Source organism: Piliocolobus tephrosceles, chromosome 21 (assembly GCF_002776525.5).
Source record: "Piliocolobus tephrosceles isolate RC106 chromosome 21, ASM277652v3, whole genome shotgun sequence".
In the NCBI taxonomy this organism is placed as follows: Eukaryota; Metazoa; Chordata; class Mammalia; order Primates; family Cercopithecidae; genus Piliocolobus; species Piliocolobus tephrosceles.
In genome coordinates, this window is record NC_045454.1 from 44,724,965 (window position 1) to 44,734,742 (window position 9,778).

General features: G+C 52.6%; 1 protein-coding gene across 4 annotated transcripts in view; it reads right to left on the minus strand.

The window, feature by feature from the left end:
* CCL25 (C-C motif chemokine ligand 25) overlaps positions 1–9,778 on the minus strand; it is a 48,272-nt gene that overhangs the window by 2,405 nt on the left and 36,089 nt on the right. Inside the window, exons 1-6 of one of the 4 annotated variants that reach the window (XM_023186712.2) lie at positions 9,286–9,705; positions 7,282–7,340; positions 6,987–7,088; positions 3,705–3,822; positions 3,475–3,608; positions 1,695–1,814 (exon numbers count right to left, since the gene is read on the minus strand). In XM_023186712.2, coding sequence (XP_023042480.1) covers positions 1,695–1,814; positions 3,475–3,608; positions 3,705–3,822; positions 6,987–7,059 — 445 coding nt within the window. In that variant the 5' untranslated portion in view covers positions 7,060–7,088; positions 7,282–7,340; positions 9,286–9,705. Of the gene's footprint in view, positions 1–1,694; positions 1,815–3,474; positions 3,609–3,704; positions 3,823–6,986; positions 7,118–7,281; positions 7,341–9,285; positions 9,706–9,778 lie in introns of those variants that run through there. The other 3 variants (XM_023186713.2, XM_031934755.1, XM_023186711.2) reach the window with 3 other exon arrangements.

Below are 9,778 nucleotides of genomic sequence, written 5' to 3' on the forward strand. Positions count from 1 at the left end.
AAAAAAAAAAAAAAAAAAAAAAAGCCTGAACTATGGGGTTCAGGGTCTTGTGAGCACATCCACGTGTGTGGGATGGGTGGTATACCCCAACTCCATGGGGACAGAAGCTCCTGCACTTGAGTTCTTCCAGTCTTTGCCTACCTAAGCATCTCTTCCATCTGGCTTATTCATCCCTATCCTTTGTAATATCTTTCTTTTTTTTTTTGAGACAGGGTCTCATTTTGTCTCCCAGGCTGAAGTTCCAGTGGTATGATCATAGCTCACTGCAACCTCTACCTCCTACGCTCAAGTGATCCTCTCACCTCAGCCTCCCAAGCAGCTGGAGCTACAGGTACATGCCATCACAACTAGCTAATTAAAAAAAACTTTTTTTTCTTGAGACAGGGTCCTGCTATGTTTCCCAGGCTGGTCTCGAACTCCTTGGCTCAATTGATCCTTCTGCCTCAGCCTTTCAGAGTGCTAGGATGACAGGTGTGAACCACCATGCTCAGCCCCTTTGTAATCTTTTACAATAAAATGGTAAACTTAAGTAGAGCGTTTCCCTGAGCCTGTGAGCTATTCTAGCAAATGATCCAACCAGAGGTGCAAGCCCTGACTTACAGCCAATCAGTCAGACATACAGGTGACAACTTGCTACTTGCAATCAGCATCTGAAATGGGGGCAGTCTTGTGGGACTGAGTCCTTAACCTGTGGGTTGTGTCACTGCCTCCGGATAGACAATGTCAGCTGGACGCAGTGGCTCATGCCTGCAATCCCAGCACTTTGGGAGGCCGAGGTGGGAGAATTGCTTGAAGCCAGAAATTCAAGACCAGCCTAAGCAACATGATGAAACCCCATCTCTACTAAATATGTGAAAATTAGCCAGGCGTGGTGATGCACGGCCAGTAATCCCAGCTACTTGGGTGGCTGAGGCACGAGAATCGCCTGAACCCTAGAGGCGGAGGTTGCAGTGAGCCGAGATGGCACCACTGCACTCCAGCCTCAGCAACAGAGTGAGAGCCTGTCATAAAATACATGTTTTTGTATGTATATTTGTATATATTATATATTGTTATACATTATATATTTACATATATTTATATATAATATATTATATATTATATATTTATTATATTATATATCATATTTTATATATAATTATACAATTTATATAATATAATTATATTTTTATATAATATTAATTATAATTAAATATATTAATTGTATATTTATATAATATATAAATATGTATTATGTTATATATTACATTATATGTCATATATCTCATATATCTCATATATCATGTCCATAATATATAATATATAATATAATAAATATATAATATAATTTGTTGTATTATATATTTATAGTTTATATATAAATTTATATTATAGAGAGAGAGACAATGTCAGAATTCAATAGAATTACAGCACACCCACCTGGTTCCTGCTGGAGAATTGTTGGGTTTGGGGGACCCTGGAGCTCTTGGGCCACTTCCCTGGGGCTTCATTTCGCACTTTAGTGTCTTTGAGCTGGGTCATGGCAGTGGATAGCCACCGAGGACCCTCCCCTGTGAACGTACAGCGCTGACCACACAACCACCCCTCTTTGGTCCTGGAGGTGAATCTCCTGTCCCAGCGTGAGCCAATCATGAGCCCTCAACCCTCAGCAAAGGTGATGGATGGGAGACAGTCACATGACCAAGAGTCCTTACCTGAATTAGCTGATGTCAGGAGGGAGGCATTCCTCTTGCTGCTGCTTATGGGATTGCTAAACTTAGACAATGGTAGTTTGGAGTCTGCAGAACTCAACTTCTTTACAGCATGAGGGCCTGCTGGAGAAATGGAGAGAGAAATAAGCAAGAGCTCTGCCATCATCCTTTGAGCTCCTGGATCCAGCTGAGCCTGAAGCTGTTGACTGGTTATTTAAGCCAGTGAGTCTCCCATGTGCTTGAGCTTTCCATCTGTACCAGTGGAAAGTGTCCTGATTAAAAGAGCTGGACTGGCTGGGTGCAGTGGCTCATGCCTGTAGTCCCAGCACTTTGGGAGGCCAAGGCAGGTGGACTGCTTGAGTCCAGGGGTTCAAGTCCAGCTTGGGCAACATGGCACAACCTGTCTCTGCCAAATGAAAATAAAAAATTACCGAGGCATGGTGGTGTGTGCCTGTCATCCCAGCTACTTGGGAGGCTGAGGTGGGAGGATTGCTTCAGCCCAAGAACACAAGGCTGCAGTGAGCTGTGATTGTGCCACTGCACTCCAGCCTAGGTGACAAGAGTAAAACCCTGTCTCAAAATAATAATAATAATAATAATAATAATAATAATAATAATAATAATAACAACAACAATAATAATAACAATAATGATGAGCTGCGGCCGGGCATGATGGTTCACGCCTATAATCCCAGTACTTTGGGAGGCCAAGGTGGGCAGATCATCTGAGGTCAGGAGTTCGAGACCAGCCTGGCCAACATGGTGAAATCCTGTCTCTACTAAAAATACAAAAATTAGCCAGGCGTGGTGGCATGAGCCTGTGCTCCTGCTACTCAGGAGGCTGAGGCAGGAGAATCGCTTGAATTTGGGAGGCAGAGGCTGCGGTGAGCCGAGATCGCGCCACTGCACTCCAGCCTGGGTGATAGAGCAAGACTCCATCTCAAAAAATAAAATAATAATGATAATGAGCTGGATTAGTGGAGCATGCCTGTAGTCCCGGCTACTCAGGAGGCTGAGGTAGGAGGATTGCTTGAGCCTGGGAGGTCAAGGCTGCAGTGAGCTGTGATGGCACCACTGCACTCCAATCTGGGTGACACAGTAAGACTCTGTCTCAAAATAATAATAATAAAAGGGCTAGGCCGGGTGCAGTGGCTCAAGCCTGTAATCCCAGCACTTTGGGAGGCCGAGACGGGCGGATCACGAGGTCAGGAGATCGAGACTATCCTGGCTAACACGGTGAAACCCCGTCTCTACTAAAAAATACAAAAAACTAGCCGGGCGAGGTGGCGGCACCTGTAGTCCCAGCTACCCCGGAGGCTGAGGCAGGAGAATGGCGTGAACCCGGGAGGCGGAGCTTGCAGTGAGCTGAGATCCGGCCACTGCACTCCAGCCTGGGAGACAGAGCGAGGCTCCGTCTCAAAAAAAACAAAAAAAAAAGAGCTGGACTGGTGGCACACACCTGTAATCACACCTACTTTGGGAGGCTGAAGTGAGAGGATTGCTTGAGCCCATGAGTTCGAGGCTGCAGTGAGCTATGATCATGCTACTGCACTCCAGCCTGGGCAACAGAGCAAGACCCCATCTCCAGAAACAAAAACTGAACAATGACTCAATAAGTTGGTCGTTCACTTGGTGCCCCACTCACCAGCAACTGGCTTTGTGTGGGGTTCAGGCAGGTGTCAGTATTCTGGTCTCCAATTCCCTCCCTTGGGGTCTGAGCCACACATGGGCTTGCAGGCAGGGAGGGCGGGCTCCGTAGATGCCCAGTGGGGGTCTCGCCCACCTTGGAAGGTCTGCGTGTTGTGGCGGAACTTTGCAAAAATCTTATTGCGAGCATCCAGGAGCTTCATGGCTCTCTGCACCTCCTTGTTCTTGGGGTTCCCACACACCTTCCTGTGTCTCTTGGGGAGGTAGAATCTGTGGTGAGCAGAGGGGGGTGCCCAGGTTAGGGTGTAGGCTGGGAGCAAGGCTGTGTGTGCACCTCACCCTGCCAGCCCCCACGGCCCTACTCACATTGCAGCAGGCAGATTGCAGCTCCCGCTCACCTCCTGGAGCCGGTAAGCCCAGGCGTGCCGGAGCACAGCCCACCCAATGGGGTAGTGGTAGGCCAGGCAGCAGTCCTCAAAGACACCTGCAACCACACAGCCACCCAAACACTCGCAGCCTTTTTTTTTTTTTTTTTTTTTTTTTTTTTTTTTTTTTTGAGGCGGAGTCTTGCTCTGTCGCCCGCACTGGAGTGCAGTGGCCGGATCTCAGCTCACTGCAAGCTCCGCCTCCCGGGTTTATGCCATTCTCCTGCCTCAGCCTCCCGAGTAGCTGAGACTACAGGCGCCCGCCACCTCGCCCGGCTAGTTTTTGTATTTTTAGTAGAGACGGGGTTTCACCGTGTTAGCCAGGATGGTCTCCATCTCCTGACCTCGTGATCCGCCCGTCTCGGCCTCCCAAAGTGCTGGGATTACAGGCTTGAGCCACCGTGCCCGGCAACACTCGCAGCCTTGACTGTGAACTTGGCAGGGCCAGCCACAGACAAGGGCACCTGTCTGCATACCTGTCTGCTCATACCACAACGCTTCCAGGCCTGCCAGAGGCTGAGGAACAGCCTTAGGAAAAGAAAGCCCCCTGTCTCACCCCTTACCCCTGGATATTGGGACAGCCAGAAGTCGGAGAGGACCCTTGGGTCCCGGCTGGGAAGGGTGTGGAACCAGCAAATGAACCGACCAAGGCCACCTCTACTCCTGCTCTGGGGAAAAGGGTGACTCAGAGTGCAGGTGCACCCTGAGGAGGGGCCAACACCACCCCTCCCCAGCCAAGTTCTACCCTCCTAAAAATGAGCTGATTGGAGGCTCAGCATGGTGGCTCATGCCTATAAACCCAGCACACTGGGAGGCCGAGGTGGGCAGATTGCTTGAGGTCAGGAGTTCAAGACCAACCTGGAAAACATGGTGAAATCCCGTCTCTACTAAAACTACAAAAATTGGCCAGGCGCGGTGGCTCATGCCTGTAATCTTAGCACTTTGGGAGGCCAAGGCGGGTGGATCACCTGAGGTCAGGAGTTCGAGACCAGCCCGGCCAACATGGTGAAACCCCGCCTCTAATAAAAAATACAAAAATTAGCTGGGCATGGTGGTGGGCGCCTTTTTTTTTTTTTTTTTGGAGTCTCACTCTGTCACCCAGGCTGGAGTGCAGTGGCGCGATCTCAGCTCACTGTAACCTCCGCCTCTTAGGTTCAAGCAATTCTCCTGCCTCAGCCTCCTGAGTAGCTGGGATTATAGGTGCCCGCCACCACGACCAGCTAATTTTTGTATTTTTAGTAGAGACGGAGTTTCACCATGTTGACCAGGATGGTCTTGATCTCTTGACCTGGTGATCCACCCACCTTGGCCTCTCAAAGTGCTGGGATTACAGGCGTGAGCCACTGTGCCCTGCTGATGGTGGGGGCTTTTAATCCCAGCTACTCCAGAGGCTGAGGCAGGAGAATTGCTTGGACCCAGGAGGTGGAGATTGCAGTGAGCCGAGTTCGCGCCATTGCACTCCAGCCTGGGCGACAATAGCAAAACTCCGTCTCAATCAAACAACGCAAAACACCAACCAAACAAACAAAAAAATTGTGTTAATACAAAGTAAAGAGCTCTCAGTAAATGCCAATTGTTTAGACAAGCAGAGATGAAACCCACAGATGAATTAGACCTAGTGTTGTCTTCAGGGAGCTCCAGGGAAATTGATCTCTGCAGAGAGGAGGAAGCACAGTCACTGTGGGGCGTGCCCAGAGGAGGAGGTGATGCTGCCAGAAAGTTCTGGGGGGATGAGCAGGTGGAATGAATGAGCCGAGGATGAACTGATGAGATGGTGGTGGAAGCTGGGGCACAATTCTCTGCCCAAATGGCCTTTGGAGTTCTCTGCAATCCCACCTCTGCCAGAACTAACCTCCAGAGGTCAAGTCTGAGTCCTTACAGAGCCCAGCCCAGCAGGAGGAGGGAGAGGGAGGACTCCAGATGTCTCCCAACCTCGGCCTCTGAGGGCAAGGGGCAGTGCGTTCCGTTGGAACCTCGGGCTGCAGTGCCAGGCAGGTAGTTCCCAAGGCTGGGGGCCAGGATCAAAGGGCCGGACTGGGCCCGGCTCTGATAGCAAAACAATCAGACCACAGCCCAACCCCCTTCCCGGGCAAAGGCTAAGGACTTGGACCCATCAGACCCAGCCGAGGGCCAGGTGGGGCAGGCGGGGGCAGACAGGACAGGAGGGTGGAGCCCTGGGTCTGCCAGGCAGCCAGGGACCCTGCTTTGGCCAGCTGCTGAAACTCAGAGGATGTAGGATCCAATGTCAGGGCTCCCGTGGGGACACCCCAGGCTCAGGAACTGTCCTTTGGCGACTGAAATCCTCAAGTGCCTGCTCTGTGGTAGGGAGTGGGGGAAGAAGGGAAGAGTTCCCTATTAATAACAGGAACAGCTATTATTGCTGCCACCAGGCACGAGGACTAGTCTTTTGCAGGCATGAGCTCACTGGACCCTCAAGTCAGAGCCATGCAGTGTGAAGTTTAGATTCCCACTTTACAGCTGAGGAAAGGGAGACTCCTAAAGGTTTAGGAAGCCGGGCACAGTGGCTCACGCCTGTAATTCTAGCACTTTGGGAGGTTGAGGCGGGTGGATCACCTGAGATCAGGAGATTGAGACTACTCTGGCCAACATAGTGAAACCCCATCTCTACTAAAAATACAAAAATTAGCCGGGCATGGTGTAGTCCCAGGTACTTGGGAGACTGAGGCAGAAGAATTGCTTGAACCCAGGAGGCAGAGGTTGCAGGGAGCCAAGATCGCACCACTGCACTCCAGCCAGGGCGACAGAGTGAGACTCTGTCTCAAAAAACAAACAAACAAACAAACAAAAAAAGGTTTAGGAGCAACTAACTCTCAGCTGGACTGCATGGAGGGACCAGGATGGGAATCCACTCCCGTCAGTCTCCAGGGTCCTGATCTCCAGCCCCACCCCTGGCTTGGCAGGATTAGGGATCTACAATATATCACTGGCAGTAACTGGCTGGAAGCCACTATCTGCTCCCTCATGTCTTTAGGAGTCTTGCAAAAAACTCCATGGGGCTCTCGAAGAAGGAACTGGGGACACTCCATCTCCCCAACCCCATCCCAGGAGCTACCCAAACGCCAGGAGTTCCCGCATGTCAGGAGCAGGAGAATTCAGTGGAGATGGGGTTGGGGAGACTTCTGGAAGAGATAAGAGACAAAAGGGGTGGGGTGGGGGCACGGGGAAATGGGCACTTGGGGGTAGGCATTGCCGAACACAGTACCTTGGGTGTGGACAGTGGGGGCCCAGGCTCCCAGGAAGCCGGCCACCAGGCAAGCCAGGAGCCACAGGTTCATGCTGCGGGTGGGTCCTCCTCCCTGGGCACCTGGACAAATAAGAGGGCCACCTGGGGTCCTGGAGGGAAGTGGAGAGGACTGAGGAAAAGGGAGTGGGTACTGGGAACACCCCCATCTTAAGCGCCAGGCATATGGCAAGGGAAGGAGGTTGCATAAAATGGGAACAAGTTGTGCTGGAGGGACAAGCTGGTCATCTGAGTCATGTTCAAGGAAAAGACTCACCGATATCCACTGGGTCAAGGGAGCTGATGCCCGCCAGGCTGTATGCCAAGCTCTTCCATCTGCAGGACCAACACGCTGAGCTTCAGTCTTTATAGACAGAGCCCCACCCAGCCACCCCTGCCTGCCCTCCTCCCTCCCTCCCTCCTCCTCCACACCTGCACTCTCAGCCTCTGGAATTCTCCCTCCTCTACAGCAAGCTCCGACCTTGACTTATAAGCCCCCTTGCCTCCCCACTCCCCATCCCAGGCTTGCCAGCCAGCACCCCTACTGTCTCCAGAAAGGGCCCTTTTTCCCCTGTTTCCCTCACCTGCACACACCTGGTGGACGCTGGCTACCTGCAAACAAGGCTCAGACTGCCTTGAGCCCCCAAAGCAAGCCCTTACCTTCACGCTTCCCCTACCCTCAAGCTAGCTGTTCCCTGGTGGGTCCCTGACTTTCCCTCTCCTTCCACACCAAAGTTAGGTAACTTAGCATGTCACAGAAATCCTCTGGTTGTGACCATAGGCAAATCCATAGAAACAGAAAGTAAATTATTGGTGGCCATAGGATGGGGGAAGGGGAGAATGAAGGAATGACTTCGAGAGGGTATGAGTTTCAGAACAAAAGTTCTGAAATTAGATGAGAGTGATGGTTACATAACTCTATGAATATAGTCAGCACGGCACAAGGGTGCACTTCCCACTGGTGAACGATCTCAACAAGAAATGAACTCTCTAGGCCAGGCATGGTGGCTCAGGTCTGTAATCCCAACACTTTGGGAGGCCAAGGCCAGAGGATCGCTTGAGCCCAGGAGCTCAAGACCAGCCCCGGCAACAGAGAGAGACCTGCGTCATTATAAAAAAATTTTAAAAAATTAACCCGACGTGGTAGTGCATACCTGTAGTCCCAGCTACTGGGTAGGCTGAGGTGGGAGGATTGCTTGAGCCCGGGAGGTTGAGGCTGCAGTGAGCCGTGATCATGCCACTGCACTCCAGCCTGGGCAATAGAGCAAGACCCTGTCTCAAAAAATGAAAAAAACGGCAGCTGGTCACAGTGGCTCACACCTGTAATCTCAGCACTTTGGGAGGCCAAAGCGGGCGGATCCCCTGAGGTGAGGAGTTTGAGACCAGCCTGGCCAACATGGCAAAACCCCATCTCTACTAAAATTACAAAAATTACCCGAGCGTGGTGGCGGGCACCTGTAGTCCCAGCTACTCAGGAGGCTGAGGCAGGAGAATCGCTTGAACCCGGGAGGCGGAGGTTGCAGTGAGCCGAGATTGCACCACTGCATTCCAGCCTGGGCAACAAGAGTGAAACTCTGTCTCAAAAAAAAAAAAAAGAACAAAGAAAAAGGGGAAGAAATGTTTTGTTTTTGGAAAAAAAGCCAGGAGCCCCGGGTAGCCATGCCCTCAGGAAGCAAAGCAACATTCACCGAGAAGGCATATCTTCTTTCCCTGGGTCAGCAAGACCCACCCAGGACACAGGGACTAGGGGAGACACGAGGTGAAGATTAGGGAGGGCGAAAGGAGCGCTGCAGAGGCCGCAGAGCTGATTGCTTCAAACTTTTTATCGCCTGCATCCATAGCTACATCTAACCTCTGTGGGTATTTATCACACCCTGAACTGCTTTCTCATTTCTCCCCTTCCACTGGGACCCCAGAGGCGGCGGCCCCTAGCCTACTTCCCTGTCCCAAACCACATGGCCGGGTGGGTGGGGCTTAGAGCTGGGGCCGGGCCTAGTGGGTGTGGCTTCTAGCCGTGGACGTGACTAGGTAAATGACACCTAGAGCCCAGGGGCAGGACTGGGTGGGCGTGGTTTATGGCTATGGGCGGGGCTTGCTATATAGCTCAGAATGAGGGGCAGGGCAGAGTGAGTGGGATTTAAAATAGTGGGCGGAGCCTGACATATGGCACTTATGGCAAGGGGCCAAGCTTTGTAGGAGGGGCTTAGACTGGGGCGGGGCTGACCGTGCAGGCCCCGCCCCACCAGAGCAGCTACGACGCGCCGGGGGCAGGTCCTCTCACCCGTCCCGTTGCTGCGGCCGGAGGCAGCCCGCGGGCCCGGGCGCTGCTCCAGTTCCTCCGCCTCTTGCTCTGGGTGGGGTGAGGCTGGACCAGGACGCTGCTCCGCGTGGCTGCGAGCGTGGGGAAGCGGCGTGGCGGGCCGGGGCCAGCCTCTCCGCTACGGCCCACTGCCCCCTACCTGCCCAGCCCGCGGGCAGCGGCCAAGACGGTGTTACCCAGGCTTGGGGGAGGTCCCCTACGTGTGAGTCTCCCTCCCTGCCTCACCCCTCACCGTTTGTCCCACCGGCAGCCTTCACGGGGAGAAGGGGTTCCCAGCAAGGGGGCCCTCCATGGGCCAGCATGCAAGGTGCACTGGGGTGGGCGCTCTGGGGACTCGGGACCCAGGGGTTGGAGCAAGAGACGGGATGATCCGGGAGTCGAGGCCCCGAGTTAAAACCTGGAGTTCTGGCCGGGCGCGGTGGCTCAAGCCTGTAATCCCAGCACTTTGGGAGGC